Source organism: Myotis yumanensis, unplaced genomic scaffold, assembly GCF_028538775.1.
Source record: "Myotis yumanensis isolate MYYU_CA2020_CCGP unplaced genomic scaffold, mMyoYum1.0.hap1 SCAF_22, whole genome shotgun sequence".
Lineage (NCBI taxonomy): Eukaryota > Metazoa > Chordata > Mammalia > Chiroptera > Vespertilionidae > Myotis > Myotis yumanensis.
Window position 1 is genome coordinate 5,407,831 of NW_027223773.1, and position 20,408 is coordinate 5,428,238.

At 58.6% G+C, this 20,408-nt stretch overlaps 1 protein-coding gene across 1 annotated transcript in view; it reads left to right on the forward strand.

The window, feature by feature from the left end:
* The first annotated feature begins 867 nt into the window (after positions 1 to 867).
* The window catches only part of TMEM63A (transmembrane protein 63A), a 31,745-nt gene continuing 12,204 nt past the window's right edge, over positions 868 to 20,408 (forward strand). Inside the window, exons 1-16 of the mRNA XM_070401323.1 lie at positions 868 to 973; positions 4,179 to 4,331; positions 5,826 to 6,025; positions 7,048 to 7,127; positions 9,734 to 9,800; positions 11,642 to 11,679; positions 12,767 to 12,909; positions 13,759 to 13,810; positions 14,090 to 14,198; positions 15,229 to 15,299; positions 15,605 to 15,685; positions 16,481 to 16,604; positions 16,695 to 16,828; positions 17,889 to 18,026; positions 18,745 to 18,898; positions 20,289 to 20,395. Coding sequence (XP_070257424.1) covers positions 5,828 to 6,025; positions 7,048 to 7,127; positions 9,734 to 9,800; positions 11,642 to 11,679; positions 12,767 to 12,909; positions 13,759 to 13,810; positions 14,090 to 14,198; positions 15,229 to 15,299; positions 15,605 to 15,685; positions 16,481 to 16,604; positions 16,695 to 16,828; positions 17,889 to 18,026; positions 18,745 to 18,898; positions 20,289 to 20,395 — 1,496 coding nt within the window. The 5' untranslated portion in view covers positions 868 to 973; positions 4,179 to 4,331; positions 5,826 to 5,827. The remainder of the gene's footprint in view (positions 974 to 4,178; positions 4,332 to 5,825; positions 6,026 to 7,047; positions 7,128 to 9,733; positions 9,801 to 11,641; positions 11,680 to 12,766; positions 12,910 to 13,758; positions 13,811 to 14,089; positions 14,199 to 15,228; positions 15,300 to 15,604; positions 15,686 to 16,480; positions 16,605 to 16,694; positions 16,829 to 17,888; positions 18,027 to 18,744; positions 18,899 to 20,288; positions 20,396 to 20,408) is intronic.

Consider the following 20,408-nt stretch of genomic DNA (forward strand, 5'->3'; position numbering starts at 1 on the left):
GGCTGGTGCTAGGGTCCTGGGCAGGGAGGTAAGGAGAAGAGGTCTGTCATCGCAGTGAAGGATGAGAGCCTAGAGGTGAGCAGAGGGGACCCGCAGAGCGCACGTGTGCGTGCGGATTCACCGGTCAGCGCTGGGAAGGCTCTGAGCGGGGGCTGCGGTCCAGCCCCCGGGTCTTGCAGGTGCGCACACCGAGGCCCGAGAAGGAGCGCAGTGGGGGCGTCCTCACGGAGCTGGGCCCTGCGTCCTGCCGGGTGCACCCCCCCCCCCCCCCCCCCCCCGGCCAGCTCACCGTCCAGTTGGCAGGAAGCACCCTGGTACCCAGCCCGGGAGACAGGCCGCGCTCGGCGCGCTGGGCCCGATCGGTGACCCCGGGGGCCCGGGCCCGGGCAGTATCGCGCGGCTGCACCGAGGACCCTCCCGGCGGCGGGGGAGCGCGGCCTTCCGCAGCGGCACCAGTGGCCGTGGACGGCGGGGAGCGGAGGTGCCGAGCGCAGCCGAGAGCCCCCCGCTCCGGGGCGGCCTAGGAGCCGTCTAGGAAACCGATGCAAAACGGGGGCGACCACGAACGGAGGCGAAGGCTCCCCACAGCGCCGCCTCCGCGCGGCGCGACCACCTGTGCGCGCCCGGGTCTCCCCGAGGTGCGGGGAGGAGGCGGTGCGGGGGGCGGGGGGCGCTGAGCAGCGGAATCAGCCCTGGCGGCGGCCCCCTCGGCCCCGGGACGGGAGCTGGCGGGGCGCAGGGCGAGGACGGCGGGGGGAGCGCGGCCCGCGCGCAGGTGGCGGCACCGGGACGCCCGCCCCGCGGCGGCTGCAAATTGGGCAAGCGGTGGCCGGCGCTCTGCGCATGTGCGGCGGCGCCGGAGTTTCACTTTGTAACTTTCAGGCGCTCGGGACGCGCCGCGCCGGCCCGGGGGGCGGACGGACGGACGGACGGACGGCTGGCTTCCTCCGCGCGCGCTGCGCCCCCGCCGCAGGTAACGTGGGGAGGGGGCCGCCGCGCCGGGCGGGGGGGGGTGTCGCCCGCGCCCTCTCGGACCTGCGGGACCTGGCTCTGCGCCGGGTGCCACGCAAGTGTCAGGTTTCGGGGCGCGGCCCTCGCCCCCCGCAGCCCCCAGGCCCGAGCAGGGGGTGGTGGTGGGGTGGGCGCAGAGGGGGAGCCCCGGCCCCGCAGCCCCGCGCTCCTCCCGACAGCCCGACGGCGTTCCCCGCCCTCCCTCTCCGACGTCCGGCTCTTCGCTGACGCCTCCCCCTCCCCCAGCCCTCCCGGACTTGGGGGATTTGTCAGCGGGAAGCCGACCCCCCCCCAGCCCAACCGGGGCGCAGCCTGGAGCTGTTCCTCCTGGCACCGCGCGCGGCGGGCCTGGGGAGGGCCGGCGTCTGCGTCCCCCGCGCTGCCCCGGCTCGGTCTGCCCCTCGGTGGCCACTCCCTGCCGTCCCGGTGGCGTCTGTCCCGTGGAGGCGGCGGGAGGCTGGGGAGGGACGCGGAGAGCGGAGGACTCCGCTAGGAAGACGGGCTCCCCGGCCCCTGATTGGCCTCCATGGTTCAGCGCAGGCAGTGCCCTCACGGGTGGGGGTCCACCTTGTGGTTGCCCAGGTCACCCCGCCCCTTCCTCCTTCCCTGAAGTTTTGGGCTGTGTCCCAGCCCCTGGAGCGAAGCCGGGGGTCATGCGCACCAGGCCCCGGCGCAGTGGGCGCAGTGGGCGCCAGGGTGGCCCTCCCGGCCCCTGCAGGGTGGTGGGCACCCACTGGGGCTCCGGAGAGACCCCGGGGCGGGGGCATCCCTTAGCGTTTTCCCCTCTCCCTCCACAAGCCCCACGGCCTTTCTCTCCTTTCCCCTCCTCCGACACCTGGCAGAGCCTGAGGTCAGCCGGCCCTACCGTGAATGAGAAGCAGCCCAGGCCGCCTCTCCGCTCACATGGCCCCCTGTTTGTTTAGAGTTGGGACAAAGGTCTCTCTGGGCTGTTCACTGGGCTCTAGGTGGGGTCCTGCGGGTTTCCCATTCGCTGGAAGGGACGTCAAAGCAAACAGGTTTTGCTGGCCGGCCGGTGTGGCTCAGTGGTTGAGCATCCACCTAGGAACCAGGAGGTCACCGTTCGATTCCAGGTCAGGGCGCATGCCCCCATCCCCAGCGGGGGTCATGCAGGAGGCTGCTGGTCAATGCTTCTCTCTCATCATTGATGTCTCTCTCTCTCTCTCTCTCTCTCTGTCACTTCCGCTCTGAAATATATATGAAGCAAACAGCTTTGAAGTGTTCACAGGGCTGGGCCCTGGGCTAAGGGCTTTATGGGCATTGTCTCAGGTGTGTGCCTGGAAGTGCCAGCCGCACTGCCTCTCATCGCTGGGCCAGTACTTGTCGCTCCAGGGTTGACGTGTGTGTGGAGGTAAACAGTCACCCCGCACCTGGACCCGTTGGGTGGCACTGTGAGAAGTTTGTGTTTACTTTGTAACCTTCTTCTGCTCCAGATCCCTTAGCTCCCGGGGCAGAAGGGCTCCTGCAGCTTGTAGTCCTGCAATTATTGTAACCAAACCTGAGAATGTGGTGATTGGGTGATACGAAGAACGCTCTTTTTAAAAAAATATATATATTTTTATTGATTTCAGAGAAGAAGGAAGAGGGAGAGAGATTGATAGAAACATCAATGATGAGAGAGAATCATTGATTGTCTGCTTCCTGCATGTCCCCTGCAGGGGATTGAACCTGCAACCTGGGCATGTGCCCCTGACCAGAATCGAACCTGGGACCTTTCAGTCCACAAGCTGATGCTCTATCCACTGAGCTAAACCGGCTGGGGCAAGAACGCTCTTCTTGTGAGAGCCAGTAACGCGCACACGCCTCCTGCCTCATTCTGCTGGTATTTCTGGAAGAAATAGAGTGAAGTGAAGTGTGCCCGGGGCCAGCTCAGGTGGGCAGCGGGCTAGCCTTGGTGGTTGGCTTTCTTTGGCAAGTTTGAGAACAGCTGTTGGACTCGGCCCTCTGTCCCACGGGCCACAACCAGATTCTGGGGGGGGCGGGGGGAGGCACATGGGCTGAACTTGGCGTTGGGGGCGCGAGTCCCCTGCTGCCCACCTGGCTCAGCGGGAATTCTTCGATCTCCTCCTCCAGGCTCTTGGCTAGGAATGAGCCGAGGAGCATGGATAAGTGCTAGGCATTTGCATACACTTGTCAAACAAATATCAGATCACTGGATATTGCGAAGGTCGCGGCCAGGCACGGCTCCTGTGACCACGGGGCCTACTTGCTGGCTTGGCCCCTGCCCAGAACGGTCAGCGTTTCAGCTCCTGAGCCAGCTCCCTTTTGATCTTGGTCCACTGAGTCCCCCCCCCCCCCCCGCCCCCACCTCGTCAGCCCCGCCTGGAGGGGCCATTGTGTGTGTGTGACAGGCAGGACAGGCTACAGCTGAGCTGAAAGGCCTGGTGACTGAGGGCCTGCACAGCTGTGTGCTCAGTGGCACGTCATCCGGAGGGGCTGGCGGGACCGGCTCCATCCCAGGCCCCAGGCTGGCGGTATTTGCGGGCTGACCTCCCCGGGCCCTTCTTATCAAGGGATCCTGTTTGGCAAGAGGAAACGGACCGAGAGGCATGACTGGGGCTCAAGGAAGAAGGGGAACCACAGTGCTTCCTCCCGTGGGGCCTCTGCTCCCCTAAAGCTCAGCATGCAGCAGCCTTGGGGAGGGCTGTCCCCCAGCACCGCCCAGCCCAGCCAGCGCCTCCCCCTTCCCCGCCCCCCCCAGCTCCTCAGGGACAGTGTTCCCTCTGTGAGCATTTTATGAGGCTGTTCTTGTCTTACCATTTCACTCTCAAGCCTTCCTTGTCTGTTCTGCCCTGTCCCTGGCAGCAGCCACCCATGGGGCCCAGATGAGCCCCACAGCCCAGGGCAGACCACTGGCCCCAGCAGGGCCTCCAGCCACAGGAGAGGAGCGGGTGGCTGGAGCCCCCATGGTGCTGGGGGAGGCAGGGGTTGGGGGGTGGGGAGCGGGGTTGCCCAGAGGAACGCAGGCCTAGAACCAGTTCTGGGAGAGCCCAGGGCAGGAGGGTGCCCATCAGGAGGACAGAGGGTCCAAGCGAGCGTTTGAGATCAGAGACCCTGGGGCAGGCGGGGGAGGGGAGTGTCCTCAGGGCCCAGGCCAGAGCTGGGCCGGGAGAGGCCACTTCTCATGCCGGGTGTCTGTGTCCCTCCAGGAAAGCCCGTGCGGCACAGGCTGGTGCCCGTGGCCCTGCGGCAGGAGACCCTGCAGGAAATGAGTGGCGGCCCCAGGCCGCTGGGGTTTGCCAGAGCCAGCTGAGGGCCTCTCTGAGGGGCTCAGCCCCAGGCCGTGCCTCCCCTGGTGTCTGGTGAGTGTGGGGCCAGGAGCAGGGCAGGCGCTGGCCTCCCAGCATCTGGCTGGGTGTGTGGTTGGGCTGGTGCCACTGGGCGGGGTGTGAAGGAGGGGAGCCAAGACCATCTGTCTCCCAGAGCAGCTCTCATGCGTCTGCCCCGTCCATGGCTCTGGCACCACACCCTCCCTCTGGCTCTTATTGGGGAGAAAGTGCCTTGTATCCTGGGAGGCGCCCCCTGACCGCCTGCACTTCTGTGTGGGATTGTCCCCAGCCCAGCAGTCCCAGGGGTCAGACTGGGAATCACCCCCACCCAGCACACAAGCCACCAGCGTTGGGTGTTTGGGGTCCCTGCCGCAGGTGGAGAGAGCAGCCCGAGCAGAGGCCCTGGGGAATCTGGTTTAACCAGCTTTGGGGAGGGGAGGGGGAGCTGGAGGAAGCAGTACTGAGAATGTCCCCTGCTCCTCGGCCACAGTCCCTGGAAAGGAGGCTCTAGCTCTGGGCCTCCGGGGTCAGGGACAAACACTGGAGCTTTTCATGAGCTTCGCAGCTGGGGTTACTAGGGAGGGAGAGGCCAGCCGCCCGCCCAGAGCTGTCCATGTTTGCCTTGGACATGTCAGGCCTTTCCCTGAGACCCAAGGTCCTCAGGGGGGCAAGGGTCAGAGGGCGGAGCTGGGCGGGCTCAGTGGGTGCCTCGGGGGGTCCCTGTGGAAGTCCTGAGACTCTCTACATATCCTCTCCCTGGACCACCCCCTCCCCTCTCTTCTCCGGTCCCACATCTGCCTCTGTCCGCCCCTTCCCAGGCCTTTCATCTCTCACTGAGCTAACGAGCTTGTCCGCCTGCTGGGTGTCTGCCTGCTGGGGCGGGAGCCTGTGAGTCAGGAGTCTGGGTCTGAGACCTGCGTCTGCCAGGACCGGCTCCTTGGTCTTGGGGCAGGTGGTGAAGCCCCTGAACCTCAGTTTCCAAGTGTGGGGAATGGGCCCGTCTCTGATATCCATGAACAGTGGGAGCAGCGGCTCCCTCCCCCGTGGCTCCCACGGTCAGCAGCTGTTGCATACTTAGGGGGCCCCCCTCTTCCTTATTTGCCCCCCCTCCACCCTCTCCCCGGCCCGCACTGGTGCTCCCAGGGGCTCCCCGGGGAAGGAATGGCCTTGCCAGCAGGAATCCTGGAGGCTGGAGGCACGTGGGCCCCCCCTAAGCAGGCAGACACGCAGCGCCTGTCCTTCCCTTTTGTCCTGTGCCCCCCACTCGGGAGGGTACCAGCTGTGTCTTGCAGGAGCCATCCCCCCCTCCATCGGACCCTTGGGACTGTTCGCACAATGGAGCTATTTTCTGTAAACTCTGCCCAGCACGCGGGGCCTGGTGTCTCCTCGCCCGGGCCCCTTGCTGCTGGCTCCCCATGCCCTGGCCCCCCCTCAGCCAGGAGACACCGCCGTTGGCTCTGCCGGCGCTGGCCGGGGAAACGGTGGGAGAGTCTGACCTCTGACCGCCTGCCTGGTCCCGTTCTTCAGGGATGACAGGCACCATGACCGACTCCCCGTTCCTGGACCTGTGGCAGTCCAAGGCGGCGTCCACCCGGGACCGGCTGGGCATCAGGGAACACCCCAACGACTCCTACTGCTACAACTCGGCCAAAAACAGCACGGTGCTCCAGGGCGTCCCCTTCGGCGGCATCCCCGTCGTCCTGCTCATCGACGTCAGCTGCTTCCTGGTAAGACCTTTGTGAATCCTGCTTTCCCCTGTCACTTGTTTATTTAAACCCTACCCAGGGCCTTCCGGGCACCTCAGGGGAGGAGCCAGACCTGGCTTTCTATCCCAGCACTGCCACTTACGTGCCCTGTGGCCTTGGGTACATTACCTCGCTTGTCTGGGCCTCAGGCTTCTGCTCTGTAAAATGGAACTAATCATTCTTTTTTTTTTTTTTTTATAATATATTTTATTGATTTTTTACAGAGAGGAAGGGAGAGAGATAGAGAGTCAGAAACATCGATGAGAGAGAAACATCGATCAGCTGCCTCCTGCACACCTCCAACTGGGGATGTGCCCGCAACCCAGGTACATGCCCCCGACCGGAATCGAACCTGGGGTCCTTCAGTCCGCAGGCCGATGCTCAATCCACTGAGCCAAACCGGTTTCGGCATTCTTTTTTTTTTTTTTTTTTAATATTTTTTTAAATTGATTTCAGGGGGAGAGGGAGAGAGAGATAGAAACATCAATGAGGATTGAGAGAATCATTGATCGGCTGTGAAATCAATAAAAATAGATTAAAAAAAAAAGAGAGAAAGAAATTCTATGTAAAGTGAAGAAGAAAAGTTAAGCGGCTCCCCAGGGCTGCTGTGGGGCCAGACCTCCCTGCTCAGGAGCCGCCAAGCCAGCTCAGTCCTCGGGAGGTCGTGGCTGCCGATGCTGCCTTCATAGCCAAGGACAGGCCCACGTGCTTGGCTAGGAGGGCGCTCGGGCAAGCTGAGCGTCAGCGCTGACAGCCTTCGTGACTTGGGAACAAGTGGCAAGACCTGGGGTGTGTGTGTGTGTGTGTGTGTGTGTGTGTGAGAGCACAGCATCACAGCCTTGAGCTATGCGGCCCTGGGCAGCTCGGTGCCCTCTCTGGGCTTGGATCACCTTCGCGCCCCGCTGACGCGAGGCAGGCGGGCTTGGCCCCTAAGACAGGTGTCTCTTCTAGTGACAAGCCATCCAATGTGCTTTCACTTGCTTTCTTTTTCTTTCTACTTTTAGTTTTTAATATTGGTGTTTTCCATCATAAGGAGAAGATTCTGGGATTACGGACGCATTGCCCTGGTGTCAGAAGTGGGCAGGTAAAAGAGTCATGTTACTTAGAATGTGAGTGTGTGTGTGTGTGTGTGTGTGTGTGAGAGACAGAGAGAGAGAGACAGACAGACAGACAGACATTGGGATGGGATGGGGGCGTGGGAAGCCCAGCAGGCAGGACCCACCCACAATGCTGGAATCACATCATGTTCACCGTGTACACCCGCCAGGCCGGTACCAGACGCCGTCTGTCCGGTCCACAGCACAGACCCGTGAGGTCAGCCTCGTGAGAAAGCCGAGGCCCACACGCCCGGGTCTCCTCCAGGCTCCGGCCCGGCTGTGGCCACGGGCCTTGCTGGCTTTGGGCTGCGGAGGAAACGGTGTTCCTTCAGATAATTAGGGCTTCAAAATCAGCAGGAGGACGCCGGCTTTCTCTCTCACCTTGGCTATTTTCAAGTGCATCTTCCGCAGTGAGTTCGCTGAGGGCTGGGGCTGGCTGCGAAGGGCGGTAGGGCCGTGGCTGAACGAACGGCCCCTGACCTCCCCCTGGCTTCGTGCTGACCGATGGCCCTAACTCAGCCGCCCCGGGTGAGCCTGCTCCGCACTCACATCTGGATTCTCCATCTGCACCACTGGCTGCCACCCACCCCAGTCCTCGTGTCAGTGGGAAGTGAATGGGGAGCACACACTGGCCCAGGCTGCCCCCCCAGCGCCTGCCCTGCCATCACCAGGCAGACCCTCCATGCTCGCTCCGCAGGCTGCCCCGTGTTGAGTATGTTTCCCTCCACGTTCTGCGTGGAGTACGGTTCGGTATCTGAAAGAGGGGCCGCACACAAATGAGAGAGAAATGACACGAGATAATTTTGGAATATTGGGGGACCAGGCGGGCAAGTCCAGAAGGACTTCCACCCATGCTCAGGCCGCTCCAACCTTTTATTTGATCTGGGGTAGCCCTAGGGTAAGGAGGTTTGAATGACACAAAATATTTGATCAACAATAATCAACAAGGATCTACACAAGTATTTAAGGAATTCAGTGAACTAAGGTGGGGATAATGCTTTAGCTACCATTAACTGGGTGGTGTCTAAATTAACTGGGTGGTGCACAGCCCTGACCTTTGCTAGGACTTTCAAAGGTTACTAGCTTTTGGGGGTCTCTGTCTATACTCAGCTAGTGAAGACAGTAAATGGTTTCCTGCAGCCCCGTGTGGAAATGTGGGAGGGGCGAGGGGTGTGTGTGTAAATGCATTTCCTTCTCCACAGTCTCTGGCATTTGCAAAAGCCTCAGGGTGTTCGTGTTGGGGTGAGTGTGTGGCGGGGGGGGCTCTGGTTTCAGCTGTGTCGGAGCCTGAGACTCTTGGGGGAGCCTTTTGGGATAGCTGATGCTTTGGGGGACATTCACCCCGAGGAGGGGCTGAACGCCACAGGACAGTGGAGCACTTGGAAATCAGGGGGCCTGGCCAGCCCCCTGGCTATGTGATCTTGGTCAAGTCCCTAAACTTTTTGGGGGGGTTTCCTCCTGTGCTTTGTTCCCTGCAGGCTTACCGTGAAGGCCCAATGAGAGAGGTCAAAGTGAAGTTCCACTGTGTCTTAGGCCAGTGGTTGGCAAACCGCGGCTCGCGAGCCACATGCGGCTCTTTGGCCCCTTGAGTGTGGCTCTTCCACAAAATACCATGTGCGGGCGCGCATGTACAGTGCGATTGAAACTTCATGGCCCATGCGCAGAAGTCGGTATTTTGTGGAAGAGCCACACTCAAGGGGCCAAAGAGCCGCATGTGGCTCACGAACCGCGGTTTGCTGACCACGGTCTTAGGCCATTAGGAGTGGGGGGCGGAGTGAGGAGTAGGGAAACAGAAGTAAAAATCCAAACAGCTCACAGCACACGGGTTACTCAGAAGAAGGGATCTGATTAAGATGCCACCTTATAACATGCCGGAGTTCAGCCCTGGCCGTTTTGGCTCAGTGGATAGAGCACCGGCCTGTGGACTGAAGGGTCCCGGGTTCGATTCTGGTCAAGGGCACATGCCCTGGTTGCAGGCTCAATCCCCAGCAGGGGGATGTGCAGGAGGCAGCTGACCCATGATTCTCTCTCATCATTGATGTTTCCATCTCTCTCTCTCTCTCTCCTTTCCTCTCGGAAATCAATAAAAATATATTAAAATGCCAGAGTTCGGCAACTTTAAAATGCACATTTTGGCCTTGTCTCTGAAATCGGAAGGCAGCTGGTTATCATTGCTAGTTACAGTTTAATCGGTGGCATTTTTTCATTCTTCGTGGTTCATAATGATGCCCCTGACACCAGTGGTGCCTTAGAGTTGATGATAAAATACAGTGTTTATGCCAAGTGTTGCCTGCTCTGTGGGAAACACCTTGCAAACAGGCTCCGTTTGGAAGTCACTTTCGGTAAACCAGACCCGGTGCTGAGGCCGACGGTGTCCTGACCCCGCGTTACAGCCACGCACCTCAGTTTTCTGTCTGACGCACCTCGAGTGGCTCTCGCCGTGTCTGTTTCTCACAGAGCGAGTTACGCTTCGCCCCAGCCGTCGAGGGCTAGTAGCTCTGGTCCTGAGCTCTATGAGGCAGCAAGATACTGGGGATGCGCTTTTAGGTTTTTAAAAAGAAGTATCTGAATTTTTTTCCGTTTGTGTTTCCAGCGAGTCCAGATTCCAGAGGTCGTCATCGTCTTCCTCGCAGGGGCCACAGGATTTTGAAAGTGACCTGGTTGGTATCTCGGGGGCAGCGGTGGCTGTGGCCGGCGGGGGCGCGTGGCGGGCAGGGGAGGCCGGCGGCGATGAGCCAGCGGGGAGAGGGCAGCAGTGCTCCTGTCCCTGTCCCGGTGGCAGGTGTGGGTCAGAGCTCTTCTCTGCACTGACGGTCACGTGGACTTGGAACATACCACAGGGGAGGTGCCGCCGGGTGGCCCGGGATCGTGAGGTTTGGTTGCCGCTCAGGCAGAGGGCTACGGAATCCCCATGGGGTCCTAGCACGCGTCTCTGTTATCATACTTGCGGCTTTGTGTGACAGTCAATGATCATTATTCTTTCTTTCTTTTTAAAAAATTTTTTATTTATTTTATTGATTTTTTTACAGAGAGGAAGGGAGAGGGATAGAGAGTTAGAAATGTCGATCAGCTGCCTCCTGTACACTCCCTACTCGGAATGTGCCCGAAACCAAGGTACGTGCCCTTGACCGGAATCGAACCTGGGACCCTTCAGTCCGCAGGCCGATGCTCTAGCCACTGAGCCAAACCGGTTAGGGCTATTATTTCTTTTCTTTTCTTTTTTTAAAAAAATATATATTTTATTGATTTTTTTACAGAGAGGAAGGGAGAGGGATAGAGAGTTAGAAATGTCGATCAGCTGCCTCCTGCACACCCCCTACTGGGAATGTGCCCACAACCAAGGTACATGCCCTTGATCAGAATCGAACCTGGGACCCTTCAGTCTGCAGGCCGACGCTCTATCCAGTGAGCCAGACCGGCTAGGGCTATTATTTCTTTTTTAAGAAAAGTGTTTTTATTAATTTAGAGAGAGAGAGAGAGAGAGAGAGAGAGAGAGAAACATTGATGTGAGATCAGCTGCCTCTCATATGCACCCGACCAGGGATTGAGCCCGCAATCCAGGCACGTGCCCTGACTGGGAATGGAACCCGCAACCTACCAGTGCACGGGATGACGCTCATCCAACTGAGCCACGTCGGCCAGGGCCAGTTAATTGTTGACTTGCCTGCTAGTCTCTGGGCCAAATGCGAGCAGGAGCCGTGTCTTACCCGGCACTGTGCCGCGTCACCTGACACCCAGTAGGAGCTGTTTAGTAATTGTCAAGTGAATGAGGAACAAATATTTATCTTCAAACAAAGACAGGTCATGCTGGGCAGCCGTCTGCTTCAGGGAGTGTCAGTGGACGATCCAAACTGCAGACACCTGTTCCTTCTCTAGATCCCACTCCAAGCTCTTATCCCACCTCTCACTCGGCCGTTTGGAAACAAACAGAAACCCACAGCAGTTTCTCCAGAGCGGGCCTGAGGTTTCACCAGCTGTTCATTCGAGTTTCATGATTTGACCCCGGAACATGTGTAATCCCACAGATTGGCAAATTTGAGAGGGTTTTGCAAGAATTCCAAGCTTGCATCCTAGCTGGCTTGGCTGAGTGAATAGTGCATCAGCCTGTGAACTGAAAGGTTCTGGGTTCGATTCCAGTCAGGGGGTATGTGCCCGGGTTGCGGGCTCGATCCCCAGTGTGGGGCGTGCAGGAGGCAGCCGATCAATGATTCTCTCTCATCACTGATGTTTCTATCTCTCTCTCTCTCCCTCTCCCTTCCTCTCTGAAATCATTTGTAAAAAAGAAAGAATGAATTCCAAGCCTGTAGGTGCATATTGGGAACAATTGGGAGCATACGGACTCTGTCGTGTTCGGGACAAGGGGTAGCTTGCTGAATTTGGGGCAAAAGTGCTGTTTTTATACAGAAGAAGGTTAGCTTGTCATTAATGTCAAAGACGATGGTTATATCTGCTCCCAAAGACAGACACGCTCGAAGCTAATTCCCAATCTCTTTGTTTCCAGGGATGCTGCCCCTGGCTCACTGCGATCTTCCGTCTGAAGTGAGTATGGCGTGTGCGTGTGCGTGTGCGTGTGCACACGTATGTGTGTGTGTTTGAGTGTTTGTCCAATCGGGAGGAAAGGGCCCAGATGCCTGCCCTTGAGATAGGACCTCTTAGGTACTTCCTTCAGTTCAGGTTCAAAGCCGTACGTGGGGTCTGAGGACAAAGGAGTCCCAGGCAGTTCCTGCACCAGCCAATTAAAGCTCCCGCTGTGCTTCAGGCGGGAATCCTATCTCCTCAATATTTAACGTGGATCTAGTTGAGTGGAAGCTCCTCTAGACAGTGCTACGTGTCTTTAAACTGGTGAAAAGTGGAGAACTAGTGATCGCTCGATACAGTCAGCTCATTGGGCTAAAAGTGTTCATTTTTTCCAACACTTGGAGCCTGTGGCAAGAAATCCTAAAAGAGGCGCTTGGTGGTCTGGGCTGGCCAGTCACCTCCAGTGCAGTGGACGGAGCCGGGCTGTGAGTCTGGGTGCCACGGTGGCCATCAGGTTGTTGTAAGATGCACATTATCTGAGACAGCACTAAGAATGAGAAAACTCAGCCCAGTGAGCCGTGATCAGCTGTGCTCATTGAAATAAGAGAAGGACAGCGTAGAATTGATGGGATATGGTAGTTTCAGGACAGTGGGTAAGTCCCTTTCTCTGGGCCTCAGTTTCCCCAACTATAAGAAAGGTGCCGAGGCCAACACCTGCTCTGGCTAATTCAAATGAATTAATATGTGGTGTATAAATGGTGGAGTTGGAGGGATAGAAACGTCAATGAGGAGAGAGAATCATTGATCGGTTGCCTCCTGCACGCCCCCTACGGAGGATGGAGCCCGCAACTCAGGCATGGGCCCCTGACCGGAACGGAACCTGGGACCCTTCCGTCCGCAGGCGACGCTCTATCCGCTGAGCCAAACCGGCCAGGGCTATGCCGCTTTTCCATGCCTCTGTTTCCTGCTGTGCTAAGAAATGGGGATGAAATTAGAAGCTCCCTCGAGGGGTGGCCAGGAGGGGTTATAGGAGACCCTCCGTGCAGGGCCTCCGAGGGCTGGCCTGGGGCTGCTGCTCACCAGAATCCCATGCCTGTGTCTTGACCAGCGACGACCAGATCCTGGAATGGTGCGGGGAGGACGCCATCCACTACCTGTCCTTTCAGAGACACATCATCTTCCTGCTGGTGGTGGTCAGCTTCTTGTCCCTGTGCGTCATCCTGCCTGTCAACCTCTCGGGCAACTTGCTGGGTAACTATTCTCTCTCTTTTTTTCAAATATATTTTTATTGATGTCAGAGAGGAAGGGAGGGCGAGAGAGAGTGAGAGAGACATCAATGAGAGAGAATCATGGATTGACTGCCTCCTGCACTCACCCCACTGGGGATCGAGCCTGCAACCAGGGCATGTGCCCTGACCGGGGATTGAACCAACTGTGACCTCCTGGTTCCTAGGCCGACGCTCGACCCCTGAGCCACGCAGAGCAGCAGGCCTCGGGAAAGGGGCTCACTGTGGGGGAGTCATGCTCACACTCAGATGTGAGAATGTCCCAAGGTGGCTTTCTGGACTTTTCCATCCGATTAAAAATCCAGAGAAGAATCCACCCCAAGCCTAATATCCACTTCTGGTTCTAAGTAGGAAGAGGGGGAAAAAACCCCCAAGATTTACAGAATCAGGGGCTCCCAAGGGTGTTTGACATCTCCCTGCCCCCACTCAGTCAGAATCCGAGCCCGGGATTCTATCTCCAAGCGTCCGCCGGAAGCTCGCTCCCCAAATGCCACCAGGACCCCACTCCTTACACCCCGGGACTCCCAGCCCTGCTTCTGGGAACGGCTAAGGGTCGGTCCCGATTTCCTGAGAAATGCCACCAAAACCTCAAAGCCAGACAAAGGCAGGTTGTGGCTCGACCCCCGTGACGGGGTGAGAAGTTGCCGGGGGCATCTGGGGCTAAAGCAGAGTCTTGTCCGGGCAACTCTGGGAAGACGGAACGGTGTCTGTGCCCCGGCCCCTTCCTCCGAGCAGCACTCACTCACTGAGGCTGGCGGTGCCCCTCCCGCCCCCCGGGGCGGCCCTGGCGCTAAGTCCCTGTGCTTCTCCGCAGAGAAGGATGCGTACAGTTTCGGGAGGACGACGATAGCAAACCTCCAGACCAAGTGAGTTGGGGGGGACGGGTCTGAGGGTGCCAATGGGCGAGGCCAAGGAGAGGGCGGATTCTGGAGCCCAGCGTTGGCGAGAGGTGGCCCCACGTAGGCGGACTGAGGTCCTGAAGCCCCCTTGCAGGAAGGGGCTCTCTCTAAGGGGGGCTGGCCGCCCAGCCTCTTGTGATGAAGTCGCTGTCCCTCAGCTCAGGGCCATAAGGTAGCCCAGCCCAGCCCTTGCGCCCCCGCCTGGGCTGGGGTCCCCCCGCTGATCGCAGGCGGTGTCCCCCGCAGCAACGACCTGCTCTGGCTGCACACCGTCTTCGCCGTCATCTACCTGTTCCTCACCCTGGGCTTCATGCGGCACCACACCCAGTCCATCAAGTACAAAGATGAGAGCTTGGTGAGTGAGGCTGGGGGGTGGGGAAGGCAGAGGCTGGGGAGGAGGGGGACGGAGAGGAATGGCCACCCCTGCTCGATCCCCCCGGCATGACAGCAGGGAGCGTCCGGAGGGTCCTCTGGAACCCGCTTGCAGGTTTGAACTCAAAGTTGGCATTGTCTTTTTTTTTAATCATCACCTGAAGATATGTTTATTGATTTATTATTGTTGTTAATCTTCACCCGATTTTCCACTGATTTTTAGAGAGAGTGGAAGGGGGGCGGGAGAGAGAGAGAGGAGAGAGAGAAACATCAATGTGAGAGAGACAAATCAGTTGGTTGCCTCCTGCACGTGTCCCGTCCAGGGCTGGGGATCGAACCTGCAACCTGGGCATGCGCCCTTGACTGGAACTCAACCTGGGATCCCTTCAGTCCCCGGGCAGATGCTCTATCTACTGAGCCAATTCGGCTAGGGCGTTTATTGATTTTTTTTTTTTAGAGAGAGGAAGAGAGAAAGAGAGAGAGAAAGAAACAAATTTGAATGTGAGAGAGAAACACCGATTGGTTGCCTCTCATACAACTAACCTCCGACCTGGGATCAAACCCACATTCGAGGCATGTGCCCTGACTTGGAATCGAACCCACTGCCTTTTGGTGCCCAGGACGATGGAGCCCCACCGGCCAGGGCCTGGTATTCCCTTTAACACCTGTTTTCTGAATAGATTGTTTCAGCGTGTAGGGTTTAAGGGCCAACTAGCCCTTGGATTTGTGGGCTGTGAGCTTGTAGTTACGATTCTGAATACGATTCCGTTTCGGTGACTTCGTTGCAGGCCCGGCCTCCTGTGATCTGCTGAGAGGCCCTATTGAGTCCCGTCCCCTCTCCGGGTCCTTTCTCAGTCCCCGGTCGTGCCAAGGAGCGCGTGGCGTTGCTCGGGAAATGCTCTTTGTGTAGCCGGAGGAAGGCGCCCTTTCTGGGCCCTGCCAGGCCAGGAGGCGCGCCCAGGGCCCCTGCCCGGCTCGTCCTGGTGACTTCTCTCCGCGCGTTTCTCCGGCAGGTGAGGCGGACCCTGTTCATCACAGGACTCCCCAGACACGCCACGAAGGACGCGGTGGAGAGCCACTTCCGGTGAGCAGGCCGGGCCGAGGGGCAGCGAGCCCTTCCCGGTGGGACCCCACAGTCCCAGGGGCAGGCGCCTGGGGTGGGCGCCTTATGTCTTCCCCGGGGGCCCTGGGGAAGCCGAGACCTGCCACACGGGCATCGAAGGCTGCCTTGCGCTGGCTGTGCTGGTGCTAAAAGAGGAAGACAAAGGCCTCTGCTGGCCCAGGAATGGGCAGCGGGATTGCTCTGCGGCCCTTGGAGATGGGGGGGCCCGCCTGCCTGGGGCTTCCTTTTCCAACGCCATCCTTTCCTCCGGCCCGCCCTGGGCGCAGGGACGCGTATCCCACGTGCGAGGTGGTGGAGGTCCAGCTGTGCTACAACGTGGCCAAGCTGATCTACCTGTGCAAGGAGAGGTACGGGGTGTGCGCACATGTGTGTGTGTGTGTGTGTGTGTGGGAAGCGTGCATGCGTGTGGGGGGAAGCGTGCATGCATGGGGAAAGCGTGCATGCATGGGGGAGAAGCGTACATGCATGCACAGGGAAGCGTGCGTGTGTGTGTGGGAAGCGTGCGTGTGTGGGGGGAAGCATGCATGCATGTGGGGGAAGCGTGCATGCGTGTGGGGAAGCGTGCATGCGTGTGGGGGAAGCGTGCATGCATGTGGGAGAAGTGTGCATGCGTGTGTGGGAAGTGTGCATGTGGGGGGGAGAAGCGTGCATGCATGTACGGGGAAGCGTGCATGCGTGTGGGGGAGAAGCGTGCATGCATGTGTGGGAAAGCGTGCATGCGTGTGGGGGAAGCGTGCATGCGTGTGGGGGAAAGTGTGCATGTGGGGGGGGAGCATGAATGCATGTGGGGGAGAAGCGTGCATGCATGCCCGGGGAAGTGGGCGTGTGTGTGCGGGTGAGCAGGCGTGCACAGGCAAGTGTGCGTGCACGGGAAAGTGGGCGTGCAGGTGTGTGCGGGTGAGCGGGCGTGTCTGTGTGAGTGAGCGGGTGTGCGTGCACGGGGAAGCAGCCGTGCGCGGGTGAGCGGGCCTGCGCCTTCTGACCCCCCCCGCCCCGAGAAGCCCCCCTCCTTCCTTGATGGCCTCCAGCTTGTTCAGAGCGCTGGCCCCCCGTTCTGGGTGACGGAGAGTTGAATGGAAGGTGCGGGGCCCGTGCCACGGATTGTGAGTCTGAAGTCCCTCTCCCCCAACCTCCACCTGCAGGAAGAAGACGGAGAAGAGCCTGACCTACTACACCAACCTGCAGGTGAAGACGGGCCAGCGGGCCCTCATCAACCCCAAGCCCTGCGGCCAGTTCTGCTGCTTCGAAGTGCAGGGCTGTGAGCGGGTGAGGCCCCCCCCCTCCCCCCGGGCCGGGCGCTGGGGTCCCCGCCACCCGCACGGGGCCACGGCATCACAGGGATGTGCCCCCTGGCAGGAGGACGCCATCGCTTACTACACGGGCATGAAGGACCGGCTGATGGAGAGGATCACGGAGGAGGAGTCCAGGGTCCAGTTCCAGCCCCTGGGCATGGCCTTCGTCACCTTCCAGGAGAAGTCCATGGCCATCTAGTGAGTGTCCCGGCCTCCCGGGCGGGCTCCCCGGGCCCTGTCCCGATGGCCCGCTGGCCCTCTTGGGGAGAGACGATTCAGCTGAGTCACATCGCTGGGGTCTGCCGTGTCCCTCTGCCTCCCGCGTCTGGCTGGGAGTCACCACGCTTACCCCTCGGGGAGCCCAGCCCGTGTGTGTGGGACCGCGGGGCTCGGGTGACTCTAGCTGGGACCCTCTCCGGGGGACGTGGCCTTGCCCGGCGGCGGGGCTCACACCAGCTGCCCCCGGGGCCCGGCGGCTCTGTGTCCCAGCATTCTGATGGATGCTACTCTCCTTCAGGGAGCCGCTCTGCACCCCAGATCCTGCTTCTGTGCAGGGGCTCCCCGTCTTCCTACAAACGGGCATTCGGGGTGCTCACTGCTGCAGGCAGCCTGGCCCTGGGGAGGGGGTTTGCACGAAGCTCTTCCACCCGCCAGCGGTCAGGCTCATAAAGCACACTCGTGCCTGGGGCCTCGGCATCCCCGAGCCTTGGGAGCCGCAGGGGTGGGGGGGTGGGGTCAAGAGATGGGCGCTTTATAGGAGACAACGGGGGAAAGAGGAGGAGCTGGTGCTGGTGGAGGTGGGGTCCGAGGGGGGAAACCTTGGATCAGAACAGGAGCCGGCCTCCTGTATGTGTTCTGATAGCGACGCTGGGGCCTGGGAAGGAAGCGAGAGTGAGAGTCTTGAGGGGTGAAGCCACTGGCAGGAGGATCCCGGCGGGGGGCCGGGGGGGTTGCCGGGGGTGGTGGGTGGGGGCAGTGCAAGCAGCATGGGAACCGGAGCCAGACAGATGGGGCGTAGAACCTGATCGGAGAGCCTCCGTTCCCTTCTCTGTAAAATCGGAATAACGATCCTCGGCTCGCAGGGTTGTGCTGAGGATTAAACGAAGCCCTCCAGATCGCGGGCCCCGCACACTGTCTCTCCCCCAGCGTTAGTTATCATAACAGACCCACAGTAATGAAGCCAGGGTCCTGCTCCACGGGGCTCCCGTTCTGACTCGGCCCCGTGTGCTGGGCCCTGGCACGCCTGCCTCCCCCGCAGCATCCTGAAGGACTTTAACGCCTGCAAGTGCCAGGGCCTGCGGTGCAAAGGGGAGCCCCAGCCCTCGTCCTGCAGCAGAGAGCTCGGCATCTCCCAGTGGACGGTCACCTTCGCCGCCTACCCCGAGGACATCTGCTGGTGAGCCCCCGGCCCGCGAGGGCCGCGTCCCGGTGCTCAGGAGCCACACGTGTCTCGTGGCTACGGTGTCGGACAGTGCAGCCTGAGGTCAAGGGCCACCTGCTTCGCTAGCCTGGGGACACGTTAAAAGTAAAAAACAACAACAAAAAAGTTGAAATTAATTTTCGTAATAGTATCTCTCCCTCTCTAGATGCTAAAATATTATTAGTTCAACAGTTAGTGGAGAATAACTTGTAGCTCCTCGGAGCTCATAAGGCCCCCAAATTTGACCTTCCAGGGGCTGAAGGTCAGTGCAGAGAACCCGTCTGTACTCCCAGGTCGGCATGAGCCCTACGCCAGAGCCCTCAGGCTAGTCCAGCGATGGCGAACCCATGACACGCGTGTCAGAGGTGACACGCGAACTCGTTTTTTTGGTTGATTTTTCTTCGTTCAGTGGCATTTAAATATATAAAATAAATATCAAAAATATAAGTCTTTGTTTCACTATGGTTGCAAAGATCAAAAAATTTCTACATGTGACACGGCACCAGAGTTAAGTTAGGGTTTTTCAAAATGCTGACCCGCCGAGCTCAGAAGGTTCGCCATCACTGGGCTAGTCTCTTGGCTGGATTCACTGGGGCTTTCCGACCCCCACCCTGAGCCAGGGGCATGTTGGTGGGGTTGGTGGCCAGGCCCTGGGAGGTGAGCTGCCAGCGCCCGTGTCCTCTCTCCTCCGCAGGAAGAACCTCTCTGTCCAGGGCCCCCGCTGGTGGCTGCAGTGGCTGGGCATCAACTTCGTCCTCTTCGTGGTGCTGTTTTTTCTGACCACGCCCTCCATCATCATCTCCACCATGGACAAGTTCAACGTCACCAAACCCATCCACGCGCTGAATGTGAGTGGCCACCTGCGAGGCCCATCCCTGGAGGGCTCGGTGCCAACAGGGCACGGTGGGGAGGGGGCGTGGGGAAGGGGGGCGGCCAGGGGGTGTGCGGGACGGCGAACCAGGATGTCATTCACTCAGCTCATGTCTGGGCTGTTTTTAAAATAAATAATTTTTTTTTATTAAAAATATACTTTATTGATTTTTTTTACAGAGAGGAAGGGAGAGGGATAGAGAGTTAGAAACATCGATGAGAGAGAAACATCGATCAGCTGCCTCCTGCACAGCTCCTACCGGAGATGTGCCCGCAACCAAGGTACATGCCCTTGACCGGAATCGAACCTGGGACCCTTGAGTCCGCAGGCCGATGCTCTATCCACTGAGCCAAACCGGTTAGGTCTAAAATAAATAATTTTTTGTGTCGAGGAATAATTGACGTCTATGATCATGCCTACGTTTTTAGCCCTAAGCAGACATGGCCACATTGAGTACAATGTCTTCTAGTAATTTAGACATTTTATGTACATATATTCATTATATATATATATGATATATAACATATATATATAATATAGAACTGTATTCCATACGTATTCACAATGAATGTATGTGCATATATAATTACATATATGGAACCAACCTACATATTCATCAGTAGGTGTTACTCGAGTTGAATGAAGTATATTCGGTCTGAGAGCGTGTTCAGCGCCCATTAAAAATTGCATAGCCCTAACCGGTTTGGCTCAGTGGATAGAGCGTACGCCTGCGGACTGAAGGGTCCCAGGTTCGATTCCGGTCAAGGGCATGTACCTTGGTTGCGGGCACATCCCCAGTAGGAGCTGTGCAGGAGGCAGCTGATCGATGTTTCTCTCTCATTGATGTTTCTAACTCTCTATCCCTCTCTCTTCCTCTCTGTAAAAAATGAATAAAGTATATTAAAAAAACACACAACCACTTCTCAGTGGATAAAGTCCCAAATTAAAAAAAAAAAAAAAAATATTGCATCGACTTGGTGGCGGGCACTGGGGGCTTGTGACGAGAGCAGGATGTGAACTGTCTCCGAGCAGTGGCTACAGCAATGCGCCAGGGATGCGTGTGCACGTGGGTGCCACGGGGAGCGGGGCGCAGGCAAGAAGGAGAAGAGCTGCTTGCGTCGGGTGGCAGCACCTGGATGGTTTCTTGTACATTTTAATAATCTTGTCCTTGAATTATATGTGAAATTGCTGGCTTCGCTCTAAATACAAACAGAAGGGGTTGTTGTCTATTCAGCCAGCAGAGTAGACTAGCTCCCCTGTACCAGGGACAGCGATGGTTCTGGGGGGCGAGGAGGACTAAACCCCAGCCCCAGTAGGTTGTGGTCTCATCCCCCCCCACCCACCCCCCCATGGGCCTTGTTTTCCAGGACCCAATCATCAGCCAGTTCTTCCCCACCCTCCTCCTGTGGTCCTTCTCCGCCCTGCTGCCCACCATCGTCTACTACTCCACACTGCTGGAGTCTCACTGGACCAAGTGAGTGTCGGGC